The following is a 27,670-nucleotide window of genomic DNA, read 5'->3' on the forward strand; positions in this document are numbered from 1 at the left end:
GACTGTGTGTTAATAAATCATCATATTCGAACTAGCAACTAAGAAAAAAAAATATTATTTCAATTATTTAGAGCCATGTTTGTTTGTGAGATTTATATATATATATTTATACTCTATTGGTCGTAAACGTGGTCCAGACAAGTTGTTTTCATATTTTATCTTTATCTTATCAATGACTTTATAACTGCAGAACTTCTTCTTCACCTGTTAGATTCACTCTAATTCTAATTCTTCTCTTCTCTGCTAATGAAACCGAGACTCAGTCCTTCATCATGTTAATCTGAGCTAAAGGCTAAAGCTGCTGTTTCCATGTGGGTCAGCCAGACGTGGCTCTTCCTGTAGCAGTTTTTGTTCTCCAGTTTCAAAGAGTCTTTATTTGAAGGTGTGGGAAACAGTACTCACTCTGAACGCTCTCTGGCTTCATCTGTAATTTCTCTAAAGAAAAGAAAGAACTTCTTCTTTTAATATTTACAGAGTTCTCTGTGTTTTTTGTTTCTTTTTCTAGTTATAATGATGATGAAAGTGTGAGTGTGCTGTGTATTGTGTAAATGCTGCATATTATATTATATTATATTATATATAAGGCTTACATTGATATCACAACTCATTAGACTAGTATCATGCACTGATAACTAACACCTCACAAATTATACAGGTATGGGCGTGCCCAAGCTTTCCTCTGAGGTCACACCTGATCCATTTATTAGCTGTCTCATTATCTTTGGCATGTGTGAATAAGTTTTTTTTTATAGTGTGACAATTTTATAATGAATGGACCAATAGAAATGCTCCAAAATTACATGGAATACAATAATTCTACTCTGACTTTCTCCTGTAAAAATTATTGTGTGACAGGGATAGACTTGTTTATGTATAGTTATATAATATTTATATTATATAAGTGCATCTAAAAAAAAGAGAATATCAGTAGAAAGTTACTTTATATAAGTGAATAATTTGAAAATGTGAAACTCAAGTATTTATTTAGTGTTGTCCCAAAAAATCTTACAGCATGCTTCCCTCTGCTGACAACTTTTTTTGTTTAAAATGTGGATTTTATTTTCCAGCAGGACTTGGCACAGTGCCCACACTTCCAAAACTACCGATTGGACATATATGATAGTCTAAAAATATATATCATAGTCTATCATTAACAATAAAATAAATAAACGCTTAAAATAGATCACCCTGTGTGTTTAACACATCTATATAATATATGAGTTTCACATTTTTCACAACTGAATTACTGAAATTAAGTAACTTTTAAAAGACATGGGTCTCTCTTAGGAACTTCATGAACTCCAGAAATGTGGCACTGTGATAGTCCAACTGTGAAATTTCACTACTAAATATTCCACAGCCAACTGTGGACTATAATATAATGCATCAAATAATATTGCAGAATATTTAGTGCATGCATATAAACTGCAAACTAAAACAATTATACAATAAATACACCTAAAGCTTCACAGTGAATAATAGACTACTTTTAAGACAGAACAGCCCTATTATCACGATATGGATTTTTAATATCACGATATTTCTGTATCACGATATATTGTATATGATATAATATTGCCCACCCCTAGTACTCAGTTACAATTACATCTATATAAAGTGTGTTTCCCTTTCTAGGCAACCATACAATCAATTACACAATGTTGCGAAGCCAATCATGCACAGCATACTCTTAACCGAAAACAAGTTCTGAAAGAGTTTGTATATGTACTATATAACACAATGCATGTATGTACGTGGGGAAAAAACAGGGTCAAATCCAGATGTATTCAGGCGTGAAAGAAGTGACTGCTTGTGAAATCAAGCTTTTATTATTAAATTCAGGATCATAACTGGATTTCTGTCTGTCGGACACAGGGAGTCGTACAGAAAAATATTTAGCTGCCCATAAAAAAGAGAAAGAGAGGAGAGGAACAGGGTGGATCACACTGAAAGTAAATTTACTCGAGTGGCAGAGGGGAAAGGAGAAGTGTGCACTGAGTTACTGCTGCGTGTACAGACACCAGAGGAGTAGAAAATTTAATCCGATTCTGCAACCTTATTATACAATCAACATGATCATTCTATTATCATCAGGCTTCATGATTAATCCAGCATAGAATAAAAACATGACACACATCATACACACATCACACACATCATACACACAGCTCTAAATAGGATATCACTTTAGTAGCAGGGGACAAAAACATCATTAATTTCTTTTTAAAAACAGGAATCTGTACACGGTTATCACACACACATGATTAACAGGGGAACAGCAGATAAAACCGTTCATTTAAGAAAAGCTAATAATGTACAATTAATTCACAGCCGTGTGTTCAGCTTCATCACTTCGACTTCCTTCGCTTGGCCTGCGTGGGACTGGCTCCAGTGTTCGATTCTGTGAAGCAAAAGAGAACAGAAATTTAGGTTATGGCTTTTAGGCCTGATCCCATTTCTATTTTGTACACTACCCCTTGTTTTCGAGTGTAAGCTTTTACCTCTGAACAAAGTTAAGGCCAATTTATACTTCTGCATCCAAACTACGCCGTAGCCTACGCATATCCAGCGATAGTGCTGAGGGTGTTTATACTTCTGCGTGCGCGTATCAGTGGCTCTGCATCACTCTGCAGTTTAAACCGCAAACTTGGGAATGTGTGGCCGGTAACGTAAGACCCGGCGGACCAATCATAGCTGCGGCTGTCCGTGTCACAGTTACGTTTACAGGAAGGTGCACAGTAAGCTAAGGCGGAGGCTATGGCATAAGGTATGCGGTGACACATAAGCTACGGCATATGTTTAACACAGAACTATAAATTGGCCTTTACCAGAGGAAGGGGTGAAATCCTCTCTCTAAGTCCCTCACTCTCTCTCTCTGACTGAACATAACCTGGAATTGGATTCATCCACTCTAAAAGGAGACCGCATCACATCCACCCAGTTCAAAATGAATTTTCCGCATGCTCGGTAAAATGACCCATTCTCACAAGAGAGGGCCCTAAACCCCCCAAATCCCAAAACTTACGGACATCGGCTTTAAATAGTTAACTTTATGGCTTTATCGTATTTATTATCTTTAGAAACTGGGGAGGTGGTGCAGCAATTAATTACTATTATCGTCCATTCCTATGTGATGGGGAGCTGAAATGAGCCTTAATTAGCTTCGATTTTTCTGTTCCACCTTAAATGCTGCAGTCTCTGTAGTCTGTTGCACCATTTAAGGTGGAATGGGAAATTCAGCAAGCTAGCTACTGAAACAACAAACTTTAATGCTATTTAAAATTTATGGATTTCTTTGGTTGCTTTTTGGAACCATATTGCCAGTGATTTTCAATAGTCCTCTGTAAAAGTCCTCTGTAAAAATCCTCTGAAAATCTCCGCTTAAAGGACCATCTAGCTCTAACACTTTCCCTAACCTCCCCCTCCAGCTAACAAGAATCAAGCCCCCCCCCCCACTAGGACACTTTACCCCCTACCTAAAGGGTAGGACCAAGGGTGAAATTGGATTGGGCCAAAGTGTCCTTAATCTGATGTTCTCACCCAATAAAATGTTTAATTTAAGCTGTTCACACTATCTTTTTAATGTGACCTATAATTCAACAATAGTCTGAACAGTTCACAATTCTAAACATCTTAAGTTTCGGTTTTATCTTCTTGATAGCATCACAGGAGCTATTAAGCAGTTCCAGTGTCCAGTGTTACCTCATTATCCTGCCACTGAAAACTTCCCTCACTGCTGTTGTCCATTTTCCTGGCTACTTGTAGACTTTTCCCCCTTTGATGTAAAGAAAATTGCAAGAATTCCAGTCTGGCTGTTCAGTCTAAGTGCACACACTGTAGTGAATCAGATATCAATCAGAATCAAGAGAGCAATTGTGAGAAAAGAGAGTGTGAGCAAGTGTGTAAGAGAATGAGAGTGAGAGAGTGTGAGTACGAGAGTAAGTGTGTAAAAGTGAGTGTGAGTAAGCGTAAGAGCAAGGGAGAGTGAGAGAGAGAGCGCCAGTGTGAGAGTGAGAGTGTGAAAGCACAAGTGTAAGAGAGAAAAAGTGTGAGTGTGTGAGAGAGAAGGGAAGTGTTAGAGAGAGCACGAGTGTGAAAAAGAGAGAGTGTGAAAGTGTGAGAGAGAATGGTAAAAGTGAGAGAGGGTATGCGAGTGTAAGAGAGAGAAAATGCCTGTGAGTTTTCAGCACAGTGACTGTGTGTGGGCAGTTTGGAGGAAAATGAAGCGTGGATGAAAGTAGCAGATGGCTCTATAGGTAGCTAGCTGGATTAGCGTCCGTGCTAACTGTGCACACCTATAAAGAGTGCGACAGTGTGAATCTAGTACGTACAAGTGTACTAGAAGTCCCATTATGCAAAATTCGTACACCTTGGCACGTCTGTATAGTCAGAAAAAGACATTTCTGTGCTTACCTGCAGCTTTCCCTGCGTTGGACGACGCTGACCCGGGTCTGACCGCCCTCTTTCTCTGACCGTTATCAGCCATCTCCTCCTCGGGGTCCTTCTCCGCCCGCGAGCTCCGCCGGCTGGGGCCTTTCGCCTTCTCGGCGCTGGCCCTCGTATCCCTGCAACACCAGACAGTTGTGGGGCAAGGGGCGACTAACGCAACGGACGAATTTGTGGAAATTCCAACAAAACAAGCTGGTGTTTGGGTACAGTTCTGCATTGTAAATGCGTGTGTGGTGTATTCCAGGTGTTTCTTAGGTCCAGCTTATCATCATCATCAGTGTGAATGCTCCTCTGACAGGTTTACACTAGCACTACAGGCCTCTTTACAACTGAGGAACTGCCGCTTGCTGTTTTTCCTCATCTACCACAGATAACGTCCGTCCAGTTAACGACCACAGTCACTAAACTGGTCACGCTGCCCCATGCACACACCCGTGCAGGGTTTCTACAGGTCTGGTATATATACATACCTTGGCACTAAGTCGACGGGCGTCTTTCTTTTCTTTGCCCATCTGTCATAGAAGTGGAAAAACAGCGGTAAACTGCTTTGACGCTGAACAACAATGCTACTTCTCCTTCATCCCCAAATTTGTTGAGTTATGATTTGGTCAAATAATTATTGATAATTATTTTAAATGATTGTGACACCAAAGTTAGTGATTCCCATGAAATCAGCTCATACCACTAAGCCAATCACAGTGAGTAGTATGTTAATGAAAAAAAATAATTTATACATATAAAATAAATATTAAAAGTTACATAGTAATCAACAACAATCATCCAAAAATAAGGAATATGACAGACATAAAAAACAAATAAAAAAATATGATTAAAATGAGATTATTATTGGAGAATAATAAGACAAAACAAAATGATGACACTGATAATGGACAACAATGGAAGGATGACGGCACAACTTGAATTAAATATAATAATTAAATACTAAAATAAGATTGTTTCTTACCCCTGCTCTGCCACAGAGGGAGCTGCCTCTCCTTAAATGAAAAAAAAAAAATACAGATTAGCACCTGAAATCTGCACTATACTGTGTGGCTGGTACAACATGCACTATATACAAGTATTTTTTCATACAAAGTAAATGAATAGTGAAGTGATGAAAATGAAAATGAGAAAATGATAAGATGTGCAAAGCTGTCATCCAAGCAAGAGGAATGAATGAATTTACAATGAATTTAAGGTGTGTCCAAACTTTTGACTGGTACTATATAGTGTAAAAATTCAATAACGTAAGAAATAAAAGTGCTGAGATGTAAGACGTGCTGATTACCAGGTGGGTCACCTGAACGCTGTTCTTCCTGTGGGGCAGCTGGCTGTTCTGTAATGACAAGTAAAGGAAAGAATACATTTAAATAGAGAAACAAACAGATTTAGTGATTTTATTAAGAGCTTATCAGCTTTTTTCCTTATGGTTTTATTGCATTTTCTACCCAACCTGGCATAGGGGTGGGACGAAATATCAATATCGGAATGTACTGATTTTTTTGGGCATACATTATCAATACATTGTGTCAAATATTTATATATATTATGTTTTATATATATTATAAACCCCCCAGTCTGAAGTTTACAGTGACGGTCTCTTTAGTCCAGGTGATGAAGCTATAATCAAATGCATAGGGTAAACCTGCTGTGAAGAATACTGGTTGTTAAATTCTGTAAAACTGACAACAATCAATCCATGATTCCTGGTATTTGATTATAACACTGATGCTTTGAAGTATCATAGAGAATTACCGTTCTCATCGTAAACGTATAGTAGGAGGCCTGTAATTCCCACCCCTAATGTGGAAAAAGCAATTACCCCAACCACTTTTTAGGACTACCCCCATCACTAGTAATGCTCCCAATACTAGGAGGCTGAAGACTAGCACATGCCTCCACCGATACAGTTTAAGTCAGGTTCGCCTCTTTTCAACTGCCACTACTGTTGTATCACTGGGTATCCAGTGCAAACTGAGGAAAGCACCGGACCCCCAGCTCGTGATATATCAGGAAACAGACGCATTTGCCTACCAGCATGACAATGGAAGTGATATGTGGAGAGAGTGCCACCTATTGTACCCACAAAGAGAAAGCACAGCAAATCGTGCTCTTTTAGACTCCAGCTGCTGATGACAAAGGGATCTGAATCAGAGATCCTCAAATTATATTGACAGTGCCTTTTGAACAATTAAGCCACGCAAGCGACGAAAGCTGGTTGTTGCCAACAGTGCTGAGTGTTGGTGACACCCAGCTGCGCTCAGCGACGCAACCGTGACCAAAGTGAAACAAGTGAATTCAGCAACCCAAGCAAGATGAGCTCTGCTCAACTTTTTGCCAATAATTTGCAAAGGTTTGCAGATTCCCTTTGAAAACCAATAATACTTTTTTTATTCAGTCCACATTTTATTTTTACATGCATCAATAAACAAGGCCTTACAAGCTGGTGAATACGCTTGCAAGCGGCAACAGGGAGCGGTTTTATTGCTTGTGGTTTGTACGCATTGTCAGAATGCACCCATAAGACACTAATCCAATCTGCATATAACTTAAAAACATTTCATATCTGTAAAAACAAAGGTAGCCAAATACCTGGAAGACTTGGAGCTTCTGCAGCAGGTTCCACAGTTTGCGTTGGCCCAGGCAAGCTGGTCTCCGTTACTGCACTCGGCTGTTGTTCCACAGGTGGTAGTGGTGAAGATGCCACTACAGGCACAGAAGCAGGGGGAGGAAGCGATGGCGCAGGCATGCTAGTGGAGGGTGGGGAAGTGGTAACAGGACTGGCTTGAGCTACTACAGTAGGACTGGGGGTAACAATGGAAGGGTTAGCTGCAGGACTAGATGATAAGGACACTGGTATAGGAACAGGTGTAGGTATAGGAACTTGGGTGGGTGCAGAGGTGGAAACCGGGGGTAGTGGTGCTGCTAATGGCTGATGCGCTACTGGTGCAGATGAGACGGGTATGGAAGAGGGCTGGGGGCAGGGAGGAGCTTCACTTGTAACCACACGAGGAGTCACTGCTTGAGGTGGCGTCACATCTATAGTTTTACCTGCCTGGCCTATACTCTGCTGTTGCATCTGGTGGTTTTCCGGTTTGTTCAAGACTGGCTGAAGCGGACTCTTAACCGCAGTTGCTGGTGAGAGGGGACTCCTACGGGCAACTGCAGATGTAACGCCTGGGCTAGAGCAGGCAGCTGGAGAAGTCAGGGGCTGTTGGAAAGGTGGGGATGTACATGGGGATGAAGAAGGCGGGAGAGATTGTTGTCCAACAGGGCTTGATTTTGACACATCGGAATTACTGCTCTCTTGCTTTGAAGCTCCCGGACTTTGCTGGGGAGGTGGGAGTACCGTACTTACAGGGGAAGCCTGACTTGCTGGCACTTGCACCTGAATCTGGCCAATCATGGTACGGCCTGGCTGACTAGTGGCTATGCTTACAGCAGGAGAATGTGTTGCCATTGAAACAGATGCGGGCACTGATGCCGAAGCTGAAATGGGAGCATGAGCAAGTTGAATATTTGCGGACATCTGTATGGGTCCAACCATGACAGGTTGAGACACCACATTAGTGCTTGAGGGTACTGAAGAAGCAGGGACTTGGAATATAGGGTTGATGAACACAGGTGTTGTGATAAATTGTGGGGGGCGGTTTTGAGCAGAAACTGGCTGACGCACCTCCGGGGGTCTTATGTTCTTACTGGGGACTGCAAGGACAGTGGAGACAATGCCAGGCGGTACAGCAGACACAGTACTAGCAGCAGAACTAATGGCATTTGACGTCACGAAAACCGTTATTTGACTCGGCTGAGTAGGTCCTGATGAGGTGGGCCTCTGCAAGACTGTTTGTGGCATACTTACAATAGGTTTAGTGTTTGGGTTTGAACTCGAAGAAGAACTAATATGCAAGCCAGCAGTTGAAGTAGTGGTGCTAGAAAGCAACGCTGGACTTGGACTGATACTTGATACAGCACAAGACGATGGAAGGTTTGTACTACTGCTGCTGCTTGCCACCAAATTTGGGCTTGGCATTGACCCAACCCTGGGTTTCTGCTCAGGCTCGTTCCCTGGCAATGGATGCGGCCCTCCATCAGTGCTTTGTGGGGTACTAGGGTTACGCTGACTTTCTTGATCTACTGATGGAGGTCGAGGGCTCTCCTTCTGAACTAGCTCTCCACTTGCTTGGGGAGAAACCCTGGGTGGTTTCATGGAAGGAGGCAAGGATGGTAGGTTTGCATTGTCCAACAATTGATTGAGGGAGGTTGGGGCATCTCTGAAAGCAGGTGACACCACAGTGCCATGCTCCTGTTGTGCAGTATTCTGAGGCTGATGCATCTCCTCAGGTTGTTGCTCAAGTGCATTGCTGTTCTCTTGACTTTTTGGCGGCTCCTGAGACGGCATCCGTGGGCTTGCCATTCTGTGGGCAAATGGATCTCTTGGAGCTTGGACTATTTGACGCTGCTCTGTTTGTTGTGGTGGTACCTGTACCTGGCCTTCCCTCATTATTTCAGCGTTTGTAGGGAGAGTTTGTAGAGGATTCAGACTCTGTTGGGAATCGATTGCCACTCCAGGGGGCATCGATGCTGTGGGACTTGAGAGAACAGAAGAACTGGACATTACAGCTTGGAAACTTGCCATTTGTTGCTGATGTGGAGGAGAGGTCAGAGAGTTCTTGGTGCCCTTTTGCCTCCCTGGACTTGGAGTGGCAGCTTTCCTATTTGAGGCAGGGCTAGATCGACGACTATTACTGGGACTGGCCCGTTTTGCCTGTACCGCACCAGGCTGTTTATCTTGCTTTCCACCCGTACCTGGCATGTTACCTGAAGTAAAAACCTGCTGAACATTGTTATTCCCGCTAGAATTATTGTTGTTAGTAAGTGATGTTAATCCTGGTGGCGCTTGTCCAATAGCTTTTAGGGTTGTTGGGTTCAGACCTTGCTGATCAAAACCTCGGTTCTGATTAAGCTGCCTGGGTGGCAGAGGGATGTTAATCTTAGGGGGAAAAAGACCAGCAATTGACGCGTTCAACCTCTCAGGAGAGAGATTGATCTCTGAAGGCTCAGTGCTGGGAGGACGGTTGGTTGGAGTTAGTGGATGGTGATATGGTCTGGGACTGGCACGGTTTGGTGTCTTGGGGCGGGAACTCTGGGAACTTGAAGGAGCACTGGGAAAGTGAAGATTATGTGAGCTAGCCATTGACGTTACTTGTGGAGGCTGCTGTTGTGGACTTGCTCCTGGTTGCTGAGGTAAAGATGAAGGCACAGACTTCAACAAGTGTGCATTGGGACCTTGGTTGCCAATATTTTGAGGGCCGCCATTTCCTGCTTGAGATGCCATTTCCATTGATGCTCTGTCTTGCAAATTAGGAGCTCCTGGTGTATCATCTTGTGGCATTCCTGGGTTCACTTGTCCAACATCTGGATGGGGCATCCTTCTTGCTGGACCACCCAACTGGGGGTTCACGATAGGCATCCCTCTGGCTTTATCTGGAGAGGGAGGAACACCTCCATGTCCTTGAAGGTGAATCATTACTGGCATGTTGCCTTGTTGCGACACAGGCAATCTCTGAGCAGGGTCGTTAGGATTGACGAGACTTCTTTGGGGGTGGCCACCTTGTTGGAGGGGAAGTCGGTTCTTTGCTTGTTCATGCTGCATTTTGAGCATCATCATCATGTGCTGCTGCTGCTGTTGTTGTGATGTTGGGGGTTGTTGCTGCTGCTGCAGGTGCTGAGGTGGCTGCTGTTGTTGGAGCTGCAACTGATGAGGATGAACCTGATGTTGACCTTGTGAACTTTGTGGTGTTCCAGGTTGACTTACAGGAATCTGCATCCCCTGCATATGCATCTGTTGTTGTTGCATTTGTTGCTGCTGTTGCATTTGTTGTTGCTGCTGCATTTGCTGCTGCTGTAACTGCTGTTGTTGCTGCAGTTGTTGCTGCTGCATTTGCTGCATCTGCTGCTGCTGTTGTGCCATGAACTGAATTGGCATTTGCTGCAATACCCTTTGATCTCCTGACTGCCCTGAGAAACCTAAAATGGAAAATATAAAAGTATTTACAAGATGATGTTGCACTTAATAAATGCAATAAAAGCTTAGTTCTGGCTTAGTTCAGATTTCTGCTTTAACGCAACTGGAAACACATAGAAATAAAGCAAAAATGGGGGCTGTCAGACAAGACTTTATGGAAAGATAAATGTAAAATTAAATAGATCACACAGTGGGCTACATTTAACTGATTTCCCGTCACTTACCTGGGCGGCTGGTGAATTCAGGGAGTTTTGAAGGAGTGGAAGAATCCATGCCGACTCCTTGCTCACTTCCTAGTCCTGGCAAGTCTACGTCATCCATTCCTTGCGATACTGAATCCAGGCCACTGTGGAAGGAAAATTTGGGTTGTAACAATTAATTTAAGGACTAAAGTACACAACACTTCATCTTAAATCTTGTTTCAGTATCTGAAAATTCATTGTTGTGCATTGTAGTCATTTTGAAAGTATATGTAACTTATTTCTAACTTTACCCCATTCCATCAGCAGACTGCGGTCCTTCCCCTGCTTTAGGCTTCTTCTTACGAGGTGGTTTCTTCTTTTTCGGTTTCGCCTGGTTAGCACCGACCCCACCTGCTCCCTGTTTCCCGCCTGGCCCAAACTGTCCGGCAGAAATATCGCTCTGCAGGAGGTTAACTAACAGCGGGCTAGTCAGAGTTACGTCTTTGTTCACCGGGAAACCACCAGCTTGCCCACAGGGTCCACCCATCTGCATCTGGCCACTAAACTGAGGATTGAAGGGCATACCGTGACCGGGGAAGTGGCCGTTGCCCACCTGCATGTGCTGAGGTCCTCCCATCATACCTTGCTGCTGCATGTCCGGAAGCATCTGCTGTTGGCTGAGGTCACCTGTGCTCCCGCTGCCATCTCCTAGCTGATGTGGGTGTGGCTGGCCAGCCTGCTGTTGTTGCTGTTGCTGCTGCTGTTGTTGCTGCAACTGCTGCATCACATGTTGCTGCTGTTGATGCTGTTGCTGCTGCTGTTGTTTCTGCTGAAGCTGTTGCTGCTGAAGCTGCTGTTGCACTAGATGATGACCTGGAAGCCGCATCTGAGGCCCATGCATGCCTAAAGCTTGGTTGGGGTTACCGTTTATTGGGATCTGTTGGGACTGTTGCGCCATTTGTTGCTGATGCTGCTGCTGTAACTGTTGCTGTTGTAATTGCTGTTGCTGTGGCTGCTGATGCTGCAACTGAAGCTGCTGCTGTTGTTGTTGCTGCTGCTGCTGCAGCTGCTGTTGTTGTTGCTGCTGCAACTGCTGCTGTTGCTGCAATTGAGCAATTTGCTGCTGTTGCTGCGGCGTCATCTGCTGCTGAGACTGGAATTGAACCATGTTGCCTGGCAGATTAGGCGATGGACCTCGCATCATCGGACCCTGCATCACTCCTGGTTGGCCTTTGGGCCCGAATGCTTGCTTGTTACCCTGCATTTGGTTGGCTACCATCTGTTCCATCATAACATTTTGTTGCTGTTGTTGCTGTGATGCCTGCTGTTGCTGCTGTTGTTGTTGAAGCTGCTGTTGTTGCGGTTGTTGACCTGGTTGTTGCTGTTGCTGCTGTTGTTGCTGCTGCTGCTGCTGCTGTTGTTGCAGCAGTAATGCTTGGTGACCTGGTCCCCCACTAAGCTGTCCTTGTCCCTGCATCATCCCTTGCCCCTGTGGAGGCATCATCTGTTTAGGAGGTGTTATCCCTCGCTGTCCTTGATTCATAGGTCGGGACAGGACAGTCTGACCCCCTGCCTGGACTTGCACCATTTGCCCTTGAGAGGAGACCCCAGGCTGAGTCGTAAGCTGGGACTGAATGCCCATCATTTGGGTCTGTAGGCCCGAAGCCTGAGGCTGCCCCATACTGCCACCTGAAGTGGCTGGAGGTTGAGGAGCCATTCCACCATGATGACCAATCCCAGCAGCTTGTATGGAAGTGGGCTGCATGTGGTTCGGTGCCGAGACTGAAGGTTGAGCTCCTGCAACAAATTGGGCATAGGATTCAGAAAACTTCAACATACGATATGATCTACTATGATAAGAACCAAAAAATAAAAAATAAAAAAATCATTGTACCTGGGTGTCCCATGCCTTGGCTATTCTGAAGCTGAGGTGCACCGCCTGTGGGGGTTCCTGCTCCAGTAGCTGTAACCTGTCCCTGCACAAAGTTCTGACCCACAGGAACATTTGGGAACCCCATTGGCATTCGTTTGGGCATACCTTTAAAGAGGAAACGATACAGTGAGCGCAAACTACAGACTTAAATTTCTACCTCAGGAAAAAATGGTATACATGTTTTACATGTCCACACTTCTCTGCCATGCCCACTTTCAAGAACCTGTTTCTTCTGCATGCATGCACGTTAGAATATCTGGGGAACTCTTATAGTTAAAATGGTTTCTGGGCATATCACTTCGTATCGTTTAAAGTAAATGCAGTCTAAAGTAGCTCTTGCTGTAAACACTGATCAGAACATCGTTAGATGTGCTAACCCAGCATTCCAACAGGATATTTACCCATATTTAAAGCTATTTACATCATACATGGGGACACAACTTAGCTATATAGCTAGTTTACATCAATCCTTTGTTTACATTTAGCTCCTTCAACCACTGACGCAGCTCCCCTTTTGCGGAAGTTGGTGGATGCAGGTTATTTGGAGCTCCAAAACACTGCAATATTTTGTGTTTAGATCATTTTTCCCCTTCTCATAATTACTGTGATGCCCTGTAACTAATTGAGTATGTTGTATTACTCATTCTGTACATTTATCACCACCACTGTGGATGTAATGTATGTTAATGGTCTGCTGCTGCACCGGAAGTTCTAACCTTCCTTCCTTATTCCTGCAGAATAAGGTTTACAGACTAAATACAGAAAGCATACCTCCCATCCCGCCTTGAGGAACCTGTCCATGCTGCGGCATGCCGATAAACCCTTGTTGGACATTACCCTGCTGGCCCAGCACAGCCCTTCCCGGAGATCCAACTCCCTGTGGGAAACCCTGCGGCGTCGTGGGACGTGGACCTAGCTGACCTTGGCCCGGTCCGATCATCGGTGGAGTTCCAGGTGAACCCTGCTGAAATGGTGAAGATGATGATCCAGGGGATTTAGCAGCCAGGCTGCCCTGAGCAGCAGACACCGGAGGCAGGGGAGGAGGTGCCCTTGGTCCAACCACTCCTGCCACACCCTGTAGACCTTTGGGCTGGGGGGCTGCAAACTGGTTTGCCCCCGCTGGCTGCTGCTGTTGCTGCGGCTGACCCATGGTATTGAAAACCTGCCCAGCCTGCTGGCTTCCAAAAGGGTACGGAGGTGGCGGATGGTTTGGCGTCTGCACAGATGCCAACGATGGAGGACGCTGACCCATTTGTGCCTGTGGAGGGAGACCTTTTCTCCAGTTTGGACCCATTGCGCCCTGAGCAGGTGGTGGAACGCCAGCAGGAAGCTGGTTCCAGCCAGCAGGGCCGGGCATCTGGTTAGAAGGGTTAAAGGGGACTCGGGCACCACCCATTTGTGCCAGCTGAGCTTGCTGCTGATGTTGCTGCTGAAGTTGCTGCAGGGCTGCTGGATTGAGCTGTCGATTTGGTTGCATGCCCTGCATGTGATGACCTTGCGGGCCCATGGAGTTGGGTGGACCATGGGGTGCCTGTGGATGCTGGAGCTGCTGCTGCTGTTGCAAAGCCAGGCCTGAAAGCATGGGATCCATTGAGTCTAAGAAACAAGGAAAAAAAATATTTAGAACCGATACTTTAACCCAATCAGCACCAGACGTTTTACACAAAAATCACACCTCGTCATCTTCTTAGTTTAATAACTCAACACTACAGCCTCATCGCTCTCTGGAAAGGATCCCTGATTATTCCATTGTGGAAAAAACTTGATAATAATCTTTGCTTTACAGTTTCTTTTAGTGATTGTGTTAAAAAATGAGAAATAAAGTCTTAAACCAAACACTGAAGAATAATCCAGTGTCTGAGGAGAGCTCTGTGTCATCTCTGAGTTTTCCCAGCTCAGAGTCTACTTTCAACACATGCACTTCTAAACAACGTTTAGAATAATTGATTCCAATTTGCACCCAATTCCTGAACCGATTCATTCAATCACTGAGTCTCTAAATGCTACACTCAACCCATCGTAAGTTCCTCAAACCACACAGGTCACATGATGGTAATTCACACAATTTTAACGATTTTAACATTAACATTTTCCCCAGCTTTTAAATGCCTTATTTTTATGTTTTCTTAGATTTTCAGCAATTGATTGAATCAAAACACCAAAAAATGACTTTTTTTTTTTTTTTTTCTTGAACTTGGATTCCATTTCTGGTTGGGAGGGGCTTTCCTCTCAAACAGCTTACATACAAAGTTAACTATAAAAGAATAAAAATATTTTGTTCTTACTTGAAATGAAGAATAAACCTCACATTGTTAATCTTTTCTGCTTTTAATTAATAAAATACTTTTTTCACTTTTATTATTAAGAAAAAATAAAAATAGAAAATTGTTCCATGTTGGACTATTCTATTAATATTTGTAAATTACAAATTATTAGTTATAATTTCGGTTTTGTGACAACACTAACACATATAGGGTTAGAAGTAAAAAGAGAAACCACTAAAAACAATCTCACCTGTCTGTGTGGGTGGCCTGGGCACTCTCGGGTGCATTTGTCCGCTACTGCCTGGCACCATACCCTGGGCAGCCATGCCAGGTCCTGGGGGTACCATAGCAGGGTTGTTCATTCGCATTCCACCTACAAACAAAACAAGCATAGACGGACAATTACACTTTAAATTACACTTTAATGATCAAAATTATTGTACAGCATTCTAAAAACATATTTAGGCAACTAGCTTTAATTTTAGATTAATTTTAGACTTTATAAAATTTACTTCATATTATTAAAGGCTATATGCTGCAAATATAGCAGAGTTTTTTTAGTAATATTGAGTTTTATTGAAGTTTTTAGTCTGAAATTTTAGTCAGAGTTTAGTGGCAAAATATCTATTAAAAAAGCTAGCTAAAATTGTCTAATTTTTTGGATTTGTGGCTGTTAAAATGTTAATGTTTTCTGTCTTTTCAATCAATATTTTCAGTATTAGGAGTGTTAGAATAGTTTTTGGTTGGTTCTGCTGCTTGACTGTATAATAAACTACCCTCTTCAACCATTGTTTATTTATTAAATCGCCGTAACAACTCATATGTATTTTTTAAATTGTTATCTGATTATTTTAGAAAATATATTAGGGTAGACTTACTCAAATAAGGGCTTATTCTAGTAGATTTAATTTAAAGACAGTAGCAAAACAATGCATTAAAACAATGCAGTTATACTTTCAATAATACTATTTCTACTATTTAAGTAGAAATAGTAGAAATTCCTTTTTTATGTTTAATATCTCTGTTTTACAAATGTTCTGTCAATTATTTTAATATATCTGCCCATGTTGTAGCTGTTCTCAACATTTTTGTTGGTAAATAACATGATCTATCTATCTGCTGTAGTGAAACAGGAAATTGAATGGAAATGAGGAATAAGGTACAGAGTGGGAATAAGTAACAGAACAAAGACTTCTGTCATGTCTTATGGAAGCTAAATAACGTAGCGTCTCCCTGTAGGTGTGGAGTTTGGGTGAAATTACCAGGGCCCTGCTGCATGGGAAAGCCAACATCCATCCTCATCTGGCCGGGCGGCACCATCGGTCCATTCACTCGAACTTCCTGACCTCTGTTCTGTCCAACTGCAACATTAATGGGTCCTTCACCTAATAAAACGCATTTCAGTGGAAGCATTTAAATGAAAATGGGATGTTAATTTAAAGGCTTAGGATTATAAAAAAAAAAAAAAAAAACATACAATTAACACACACACACACACAGTCCAATCTCTCTGCATAGGATGTGGGATAGCTTGATGGGTAAACGCAATATTCCAAAAGACCAGAAAAACATCCCGTATAGAATGTAATCACATTAAGTGTCTGTGAATAAACTGCCACTGAACACTCAATCCACTGGTACATAAGGTGCACTGAATTATAAGGCGCATTATGCAACACTAGTAAGGAACAGGGGTGTCGCCATGTTTTCCTTCTAATTGAGGTTGGCAGGACCTGTAAAGGTAAGCTAAGTAAACAAAACTGTAATTCTTGACGTATTTTAAAGTCAATCGAGGACTGGATTTCTCTCCTAAACATTGTGTATTTTGGTGAGTTCATCGCTTCCGTTTAATTACAGTACTCTTTACAGTAAGTGTATTCACAGCCGCGGTTAGCAAATAATGCTAATACTGCTCCGGAAGTGCTAGCCGGGGTTAGCAGCAGGCTACAGGCCAATAATACTCTCAATCTCTGAATGACGCAAGAGCTAGCGCTTAGCGTGGTTAGCGGCTAATGCTAATACTACTCCAGTATTGGTGCTCAAAACTCAGCAAACTGAATTTCCTGTATAACGCTGTACTTCAGCGTAGAGGTCTGCATTCCCGCAGGACCCGTCAGAACTGAGTTTAATCAATCCAGGTGATGTGGGAGTGGATTCATATTAGCATGTAGTCCCTCTCCCACGAATTGATAAATATTTAAGAAAATTAGAATAATCACGCTATAATTGCCATGTTAGCAACATGAAAAAATTCGCCAGCAGTAAATTTCAAGCACTAAATGTGATTCATTCAATTCCTATAAGGACCGCAGGGCGGGAGGGGCAGAAATGTGTATGTGGCGGGCGGGTGCGGGATTAAAAGAAGCGAATTTTGGCGGGAGCGGGCGGTAACGGGACAAAAACACACAGGAGCGGGCAGGAGCAGGTTTCAAAAAGCAGTCCTGCGCAGACCTCTACTTCAGCGGAATGGCTTCACTGCTCCTTAATACCTGACTGGTAGAATTCATACATAGGAGCACCGGATTATAAGGAGCTCTGATGATTTTTGGGAGAATTAGGATTTTAAGTGCACCTTATTGTGTGAAAATGATGGCATGCCAAAAACTTTGTAAATGAGGATAAAATAAAGTTAGGAAAAAGCAGTGACTTCTGGGGTTACTGGACGCAGACAGAAACTGAATGAATTGATTATATTGGTGTCCCTGGTACAAACGCATCACCACCACTATAAAGGAAGCTGCCAAACTGCACACCTTCTATCTGCACGGAGAGAATCCCCAGGTCCCGGAGCTGCTGCTGGTTGTTTTGAGCCAGGAGACGGAGGCGTTCTGCAGCTTCTCTGGGGATGTTAAAGGTGACTCTCACACTGTTCCACGGCTCCACTCGCTGAGGTGCCAGCCTCTCAGAGCCTGTAATAAACACACACAGCAACAACATACAGTTAACAAGATACAGATTACAGATACAGTTGTTACACCTGTTTTACTGTGTGAATGAACCCACTGCAGAAAATAAACAACACTTGTGACTATTATGGAAACTTTAACCTGTAAATAACATTCTGTTCCAGTTTTTTTTTTTTGTTTTACATAATTTAACCTTTTTACAGATCCTGTACATTTACTTACCAATAGTGAAAATGAGCATTAATAATATTAGTAAATGCTACATGAAGAAATAAACTGAAAAACACAGAACTGCACAAAATTAAATATAAATAAAGTGTATAAATATACAAATAATCATGTCCTAAATTGATTATTTAATGAATAGACAGGTGGTTTAATCGTTAATTTATTTATTTCATTTTTTTGTTTTGTTAAGCTTGGTCCTCTGTACAAAATAATACTCGAAAATGGGAAGTAGTAGTGTTTAAATGTTATAATGTCTTCATAAGAAAAAAAGTGTGATTAACTGTGATTCATCACAGCATGTTATTAAGATTATTATGATTCCACCTGTCTGACTTTTGGAAATTGAAGAAAACTGCTACAGGAAGACGTCTGGCTGACCCACATGGAAACAGCAGCTTTAGCCTTTAGCTCAGATTAACAGGATTAAAGACTGAGTCTCGGTTTCGGCAGAGAAGAGAAGAATTATTAAAACATGAACAATATCCTGTCAGACACCCATAAATTGACCCAGGATGTTTAAACCTATATTAGAAATATATATAGGTGGAGGTTCCGGTGACATCATCCACCTGAATGGCAGCCTAGGATCTCGGCTCCTCCGAAAAACTAGCATTTCGCCCCTTTAAATCAGCTAAAACAATTGCAAGTTCATATTACTAAGTGGGGCAAGGATGGGGAAAAGGGACTTGAACAAAAAAAGCACTACAGAGGAGTCGTCAAACGAGGAAAACGCAGAAAACAGCTCTGCACAAGCACAAGGTAACGACGCTAATGCTAATCCTCAAGTACACGAGGCAGCTAGCTTAGCGAGAGTTCTGGAGGAGATACAGGACTTTCGCAAAGATGCGAACCAGAAGTTATCTGATATCAAGTCGGAGCTTAACAAGATCAACCATAAAATAGCTCAGGCAGAGACACGGATTGAAAAGACGGAGAGTCGCGTACAAAATGTCGAACAAGTTCTGGACAAACTGATAAAAGTAGTGACCCAGCATGAGAGCAAACTGCTTGACCAGGAAGGCAGGTCTCGGCGAGAGAATCTGAGGATATATAATGTCACAGAAGGAGAGGAGGGATCGTCTATGGTGGAGTTTATCGAGACTTTACTACGGCAAACGCTGGAGCTACCCACGAGCACCCAGCTGGAGATTGAGAGAGCACACCGCTCCCTCGCTCCGAGACCCTCCGGGAGCAACGAGGACAAGCCGCGGTCAATAATAATCAAATTTCTCCGCTACAAAACCAAGGAAGAAATTCTTCGCAAGGCATGGGGCCAGAAAAGAGTGCTTTGGAAAGGGAGACCAATATACTTCGACCAGGACTGTCCTCCAGCAGTACTACAGAAACGCCGTGAATACTCAGAGGCAAAGCGAGTGCTAAAGCAGAAAAGCATACGCTACCAAACCCCGTTTCCTGCAAAACTGCGAGTATTTTACAAGGACGGGACGCAACTATATCACACAGTGGAGGAAGCGACTAAAGATATGAAGGACAGAGGATTCCCTGTCAACATAACTACATCAAGAGAGAGCCTGACCGAGCAGCTCTCCTGCTCTGCGTGGGCAACTATGGGAGAACTGAGAAAGCAGAGGCAGGTGGAGGAGCAAGAGAGCAACATCCGAGAGAGGTTACGAACCTTCAGAAGACAGACTTCACCTCCTTTGGGCGAGTAAACACGAGTCCATTGACTTGAAAAATGCGGACAAGCTAAAATACAGCGCACAAATATGTATACATGACGCTGTCCTGTCATTGCCATGCATAAGATACTGCATTTCCTACGTACAATAAGCCATTATATTGCTTTCTGATATAATATAATTTCTGATACAATTTCCCCTACTAATATCGTAACAAATACATGGGAGGAATACATCGAAGTTAACGGAGAGTTTTTTTTCTGGGACTGCTTCGGTGGGGGCCCTTTTCACAAAGATGGGAGAGGCTTTCCCCCACGGCTGGATGTTTTTTCCAGCCCCATATAGGGTCTATTATTTGAGACCTCAGCCTTGGAACCAGACTCAAGTTCACGTTCGAGTTTCATTGTTATTGTGTTTTGTTTTTTTTTGTTTGCTTTTTGTTTTTTTATTCAGGGGGTGGATCAACCAAGTTCTATGTCTGTGAGTATAATTGGCCACCAGTCTGTGAACACATATGGCTAGTAATAAGGTAAAGATTATTTCCTTCAATGTAAATGGGCTGCTAAATCCTATTAAACGGAAGAAAATTATATCTAAAATGAAGAAAGAACAAGCCCATGTAGTGTACCTACAAGAAACTCACTTAAATGATAAGGAACATGAAAAATTAAGGGGGATGGGCTTTACTCATTTATTTTTCTCCTCATATAAATCTGGACATAGGAGAGGAGTTGCTATTATTGTCTCAAGTAAGTTACATTTTGAAAAAAATATATAATTTGGGGGATAAAGAGGGCAGATTTATTTTAGTACAGGGAAAAGTAGAGGGACAACCAGTCACCTTACTAAATATTTATGCACCACCAGGAAGTGATTTTAGTTTCTTCCAGAAGATTACTAATATTATGGTAACAAAAACAGAAGGGATTTTAATATGTGGAGGAGACTTAAATACACACCTACAACCTAAGTTGGATTCTTCTAGTGGAAAAACCAATGAACCAAAGACACTACATAAGAAAATAAACACTCTTTTTAAGGAGGTTGGTCTAATAGACATATGGAGAGAACTATTTCCGAACAGACGGGATTATACTTATTATTCTGCTCCTCATTCCCATTACACAAGGATAGACTATTTTATAACATTTGCAACAGACAAAGATAATATACACTCCTGTGGAATTGGAACAATAGACCTAAGTGACCATGCGCCTATATATCTGTACGTTGACCTTGGTACTCGGCAAAAGAATACAATTTGGAGACTAAACTCAAGTTTACTTAAGGACCCCTCCTTTAAGGAACAAATTAAAACAGAAATTACAAACTATTTGGAATTTAATGATAACGGGGAGGTTTCCCCGCCTATATTATGGGATACCCTAAAGGCAGTTTTACGGGGTAAAATTATAGCAACAACAACTTATAAGAAAAAAATAAAGAACCAGAGAATGGAGGAGTTACAAAGGAAACTGAAGGAATTAGGAAAAAAAACAAGTCATGCGGGGCACAAAACATATTTGAGGAAATTAGGAACATTAGATATGAAATTAATAGCTTGACTACACAAGAAATTAAAACAAAACTAACATTTTTAAAACAGAGATATTATGAAAGCGGGTCTAAATCAATGAAAATATTGGCTTGGAAATAGGGGTGGGCAATATTATATCGTATACAATATATCGTGACACAGAAATATCGTGAAATTAAAAATCCATATCGTGATAACAGGGCTGTTCTGTCTTAAAAAAAGTAGTCTATTATTTACTGTGAAGCTTTAGGTGTATTTATTGTATAATTGTTTTAGTTTGCAGTTTATATGCATGCACTAAATATTCTGCAATATTATTTGCTGCATTATATTATTTTATGCTATATTATTAATTTTGCCACATTATGATTATGCTGTTATACTATTATACTATATTCCTGAAATGAATTAATTATTTTAGTTTTCCTATATCGCCAAGTATAATCGTTATCGCAAAAATACCCTGAAATATCGTGATACTATTTTAGAGCCATATCGCCCACCCCTACTTGGAAATTTAAAAAAAAGATAGCAGAAAATACAGTACATAAAATTAAGGATCCAAGAATGAAGAAAATAAAACAAAAGCTAAATGAAATTCAAGATGCCTTTGAAACATTTTATAAAACGCTATATTCTAAAATTCCAGGGGGAAGTGTGACCCAGATCGATGCTTTTTTGAACTCATTGGAGTTACCTACTTTAAATGATGAACAAAACGAAGTGCTTATTAACGACATAACTGAAGACGAACTAAATGCGGCAATCAGTAAACTTAAATTAAACAAATCACCAGGACTGGATGGTTTTACAGCAGAATGGTACAAGGAATTCCGTAAAGAACTGATTCCGGTTATGCTTCCTACACTGAACTGGGTTTTGAAAGAGGCACAAACACCACCTAGCTGGAAGGAAGCAGTAATTTCAGCTATATTAAAGGAAGGCAAGGATAATACAGAGTGTGGGTCATACAGACCAATATCTGTTCTAAATGTAGATTATAGACTCTTTACTTCTATTATGGCTAAACGACTAGAGGAGTTTCTACCCAGATTAATTCATAATGATCAGACTGGCTTTGTAAAACAACGTCAAACACAAGACAATATACGAAGATCCCTACATGTCATAGATCATATACAAAAAAACAACATAAAAGCAATAGTGATGAGTGTTGATGCTGAAAAGGCATTCGATTCAGTTAACTGGATTTTACTTTATAGAGTTCTACACAGATTTGGCCTACACGATACAATTATTACAACTATACAGGCCCTATATAATAACCCAGTGGCCAGGATTAAGATCAACGGGCATTTATCAAATAGCTTTATAATAGAAAGGGGTTCTAGACAGGAATGTGCATGGTCACCCCAGTTGTTTGCTCTATACTTGGAGCCACTGGCCCAATTCATTAGACAAAATGAGGACATTATCGGAATTACAATTAAAGGGGTAGAGCATAAACTAGCTTGCTATGCCGATGATATCCTCGTATACCTAGCACAGCCAACACATTCTTTACCCCACCTGATGCGGTCGTTTGAACTGTATGGTCAACTTTCAGGATATAAAATTAATGTAAGCAAAACCCAGCTACTCTCATATAATTATAACCCACCAGAAACAATTGCAAATAGGTACCCTCTGACATGGCACACAGAATCTCTGAAATATCTAGGGATTACAATACCAAAAGATCTTGCAAAATTATCAGAATATAATTATCAGCCTATTAATGAAAGAATTAAAGAGGATATCACAAGATGGAATCTAATTCCTTTTTTTAGTTTTAGCTCAAGGATTCAATCCATTAAAATGAATGTACTACCGAGATTATTATATTTATTCCAAACCTTACCTATAGAAATTAACCAAAACCAATTTGATGAATGGGATAAAATGATATCGAGAAATATATGGCAAGGAAAAAGACCTAGGGTTCGCCTTAAAACCTTACAACTAATTAAAGAAAAGGGGGCTGGGGTCTACCCTCTCTAAGAGATTATTACCTTGCAGCACAAATGAGGGCTGTTATATTCTGGTGCAACCCAATATATAATGCACACTGGAAGAATATTGAAGAAAAAGCCATACAGACAATCCTAGCAGATGACAAACTACAAGACTATATAAATACCATTGATAATCCATGGGTGAAATGGACCCTTAAGTGTGGAAAATGATTATAAAAGAATATAAACTAGAGGGAGACATTGCAATTCTTAAATGGTGTGCATATGATTCTAACTTTACGCCAAATAAACTTGACTCCAGATTTAAGGACTGGACAACCAAGGGAATAACAGCAGTGTGTACAATTCTGGAAGAAGGAGCACTACCTAGTTTTGAAAAGTTAAAAAATATATATTTGTTAGAAAAACAAGATTTTTATAGATATTTACAGATGCAAAACTTTATTAAAACAAAGGCACAAAATATAACTGAGTTGAGTGCAGGTCTAATGGATTTGTTCAGGAAAGCATATAATGCATATACCGGTGGCAGAATTATTTCATGTCTGTATGGAGCCCTATTAGATTTAAAACTAGGGATGGGCAATATTATATCGTATACAATATATCATGACACAGAAATATCATGATATTAAAAATCCATATCGTGATAATAGGGCTGTTCTGTCTTAAAAGTAGTCTATTATTTACTGTGAAGCTTAAGGTTTATTTATTGTATAATTGTTTTAGTTTGCAGTTTATATGCATGCACTAAATATTCTGCTATATTTTTTGCTGCATTATATTATTTTATGCTATATTATTTATTTTACCACATTATGATTATACTGTTATACTATTATACTATATTCCTGAAATGAATGAATTATTTTAGTTTTCCTATATCGCCAAGTATATCGTTATCGCAAAAATACCCTGAAATATCGTGATATTATTTTAGAGCCATATCGCCCACCCCTATTTAAAACCACATTCAACTCTATATATTAAAAGTAAATGGGAGAGGGAAGGAGGGATAACTATATCAGATGAAGAATGGAAAACAATATGGAGATATCAATGGAAGTGCACTAGGTCCCTGTATTGGAGAGAGTTTGGTTGGAAAAACCTGATAAGATATTTTGTTACACCCTCTCAGAAGGCCCATTATGATAATAACCCCCCAGTGTGCTGGAGGAACTGTGGAAATTTAAATTCTACCCATTACCATATAGTTTGGGACTGCCCCAGTATTAAAGACTACTGGAAGAAGATACATGAAGCCCTACAAGAGATATTTGAATGTGAAATTTCCTTAGAAAGTAAGACTTTATATTTTGGGCTCATACCCCAAAAGTGGGAGAAAAGGGATAAATATCTAATGAACATATTGCTGGTGGCTGCCAAGGAAACTCTTACTAGGAAGTGGTTATCACAGGTGTGTCCTACTCTAAATGCATGGATGGATATTATAATGGATATATATGAAATGGAGAAGATAACTGCTTTTATTAATCTTACAGTGAGACAATTCCTCTCAGACTGGAAAAAATGGGTCGAATATGTCACACCCCTTAGACCTGATTTCATATTCACAAACTAACTATATCTCTGTATAGATAAGATCACCCCCTGTATGTATAAAGTTTTGATATTGTGGGCACTATTTTTTTTATTTTCTTCTTGTTCTTTCTGTTGTTTGAGGGTGGGAAGGCGGGTACAAAAAAAAAGTGTTAAGTATGGGGACTTACAGAAATGTATGACCACTGTCTGTTTTTGATGTGTGTGTACGTGTACATACACACACAAAGATTTAAATGTCCCATAATGACACGTATGATTCTGTATGACAATAAAAACATAATAAAAAAAAAAAAGAAATATATATAGGTTATTGAAAATGAATTCAAGACCAGAAACAATCCGAGGTGCCCTCACCCAGGGAAAGCATCGGGGGCATCTCGTTCAGAATGGCATCCAGCTTCTCCTGAAAGTCAGCATCGTCCAAATTTCCTTTAAAAGCCACAAAGATGGTGGTGTCCTCCTCTCCACGTGGACTCGGGGAGCGAGCCGGGCTGCGATCGCCATGATCACTGCAGACGTCGTCTCCATCCTCCAATGCGGAGTCGTGCTCGGCTGTTAAACCAACCCCAGGAGATTCTGTGCAGCAGGAGAGCTCAGACACGCTGCGCTGCTGCGCCATGGCTCTTATTAAAGAGCTCGGTGGTCTAATGCAGCTCAGTTACTGTTAGAACAAAAAACAACAGACCTTTTTATATAAACAACAAACAAATTAAATGCTTTACAACTGCAAATAAAAACAAGGTATCTACACCAATAAGGCACACTACATCCAAAGAAGTCAGATCCTAAATTAGTGTTTGTTTTTTTAATACACCATAGCAACACCTTAGCAACACCATTGCAACCAACAGGATATAACAGCAACACCTTAGCAACCACTTAGCAACACCATAGCAACCACCCACGAATCAGCACTGCAAACACAATCACAGTTTCTGCAGGAACTGCAATCTAGTTGCTTTTATTATTAGTTATGTTCTTCTTAGGTCAAAGTACATAATTTGCATGGGTTAACATAAGAAAAACTCTAAAAATTCATTGTCTAAGAAAACTAAGAAAACTTAGACTATTTTTCTCTGTTTCTGTCTTATTATTGTCATTTTAATTACACCTTTTACAAGACCTAATCTTTAAATTAGGGATGCACCAATAAGGAGATTATTTCATGATGCCAATATACTTATTAGTAACTTACAATAGAGACTATACACCATAGTATAACTTGTGTCTAGGCCTGTCAGGATATTTACATTATCGACTTACTAATACAAATACAAACAGTGAACAGTATTTTACTCAGTCATGACTGTAAAAGGTGAAGAATAAACTATATATTTTCCAAAATATATGATTAATGAAAAATATGCTGTGTTTAAAAGGTAATGAATGATTTGTTATACTATTATATTATCATCATGTCAGTGACATTTAGCTAAAAATCTTAAAATGGCAATATTATCATTTATCGGCATAGTTACTGGGACGATATATTGTCCACAAATTCCTCTGATTATTTACTAGCTAGGTAACACAAGCTAGCCCTAAAACTAACACAAATATAACCAACTAGCTAACTAAGCAAATTATGAACGTGCAGCTTAGCAATTTCACATATTTTTCTTTTTATGTTTTTAAACAAAGTCAACATTTTAGCTATTCATGTCATTGTAAATCTCACAAAAAAAGAATCACATAATTGTTGATATTAGGGTCATCAAAAATGTCTGTTCAAGACTGGATAAATCAATAATATACAAACTTATGCCTATACATTTGTACAAATCTATACCTCATCTATCTTGTACCAGTATCTTATTTAAATAAAGTAATGTAATAAAGTAAAATCTGTGTTTTTAAACAAAGTGGACATACACGATCATTGACATTAATCAAGGGTCTCTTCGATAAATCAATTAATTGTGGTTGTGTTCATATACTGTAGGAGAAGAAGTCTATAATGGAATTATTTTGACAGACCTAGACCTGACCCCAATCATATTTAATAATGGTGATCTGGTTTATAATAGTGATTAATGTGTATGTTTGTTCACATGTATAATGATGAACAGTATTTTAGCCAGTCATGCAGACAGAATGAAGAAGGTAAATAATAAACTATAACTAGCTTATATTTCCCAAAATTTATGATTAACAACGAATATGTTGTCTTTAAAGGGCTATAAGTGCTGTTTTATGCTATTATATTATCATTATGTCAGTGATATTTAGCTAAAGGTTCTAAAATAATCAAATATACAATAATATTGTTTATCGTAATAGTTTCTGGAACGATATATCGTCTAGAAAATATTGTTATTGTGACAGGCCTACGATTATTTAATAACTAAGCTAGATAACACAAGCAGCACTGAAACTAATACAAATATAACTACAGTTATACAGTAAACTAAGCGGATTATAAACATGTAGCTCAGCTAACATAGCTATTGTACACATTTCCAGCTCTGGTGTTTTAGTTATTAAATAGAAAATAGTCTCTAATTCGTCTCTAAACGCTTTGAATTCGCTGCAGAATTAAATTCAATGTATATTTTAACGGAGAAAAACGAATTAAACCCGCTCGCGCTGAGCTAACTAACGCTAGCTAACCTAGCTAAACACAATTAGCATCGATGGCTAACTAGCTCAGCTACCTATGCTAAGCTAACCGCTAGAATCTCGTTCACTGAAGCGGCGGCGGCTAACGGAGTTAGCTTAGCTGTGCTAACTAGCCAGGCTAACCATCAGAAATGCCTGTAAACTTCTGGCTAAAACCGTATTTAACCGTGTTTGCATGCCAGAACCCGGCGGTATCGATTATCAGAAGTGCAGTAGAATGATTTACCTTGATCAGTCCATTGGTAAATCGATCCGAATTAATGGTTATTGTGAATTTAGGGAGCTAGCGCGCAAACCGAGCGCGTAGCAGAGCGATCGAGCTTCTCCTTAAACCGAGCGAGCGACTGA

At 40.6% G+C, this 27,670-nt stretch overlaps 1 protein-coding gene across 5 annotated transcripts; it reads right to left on the reverse strand.

Moving 5' to 3' along the window:
• Positions 1 to 1,786: 1,786 nt before the first annotated feature.
• ncoa6 (nuclear receptor coactivator 6) lies at positions 1,787 to 27,670 on the reverse strand. Of its 5 annotated transcripts, none has more exons than XM_049463107.1 (15): positions 27,549 to 27,670; positions 25,058 to 25,364; positions 17,607 to 17,762; positions 16,116 to 16,238; positions 15,104 to 15,226; positions 13,427 to 14,185; positions 12,551 to 12,694; positions 10,968 to 12,453; positions 10,699 to 10,820; positions 7,042 to 10,476; positions 5,738 to 5,785; positions 5,414 to 5,444; positions 4,920 to 4,961; positions 4,414 to 4,565; positions 1,787 to 2,401 (listed from the first exon to the last, which is right to left on the reverse strand). In XM_049463107.1, the coding sequence occupies exons 2-15, from the start codon at positions 25,320 to 25,322 to the stop codon at positions 2,349 to 2,351; spliced, it is 6,939 nt and encodes a 2,312-aa protein (XP_049319064.1). In that variant the 5' UTR covers positions 25,323 to 25,364; positions 27,549 to 27,670; the 3' UTR covers positions 1,787 to 2,348. The 5 variants fall into 5 exon arrangements, with proteins under 5 accessions (XP_049319064.1, XP_049319061.1, XP_049319060.1 ...); XM_049463104.1 differs by having other exon boundaries at positions 5,750 to 5,785; positions 13,361 to 14,185; XM_049463103.1 differs by having other exon boundaries at positions 13,361 to 14,185.

This window comes from Astyanax mexicanus, chromosome 13, assembly GCF_023375975.1.
Source record: "Astyanax mexicanus isolate ESR-SI-001 chromosome 13, AstMex3_surface, whole genome shotgun sequence".
Taxonomy (NCBI): Eukaryota; Metazoa; Chordata; class Actinopteri; order Characiformes; family Acestrorhamphidae; genus Astyanax; species Astyanax mexicanus.

Excerpts from the sequence above, each read along its gene's own strand:
- ncoa6 (XM_049463103.1), bottom strand. The coding sequence starts at position 25,322 with ATGGCGCAGCAGCGCAGCGTGTCTGAGCTCTCCTGCTGCACAGAATCT. Across the intron at positions 16,239-17,606 it reads TCTCTCCGTGCAGATAGAAG|GTGAAGGACCCATTAATGTT; the intron begins GTGTGCAGTTTG and ends GCGTTTTATTAG. Across the intron at positions 5,445-5,737 it reads GCGTTCAGGTGACCCACCTG|GAGAGGCAGCTCCCTCTGTG; the intron begins GTAATCAGCACG and ends TTTTCATTTAAG.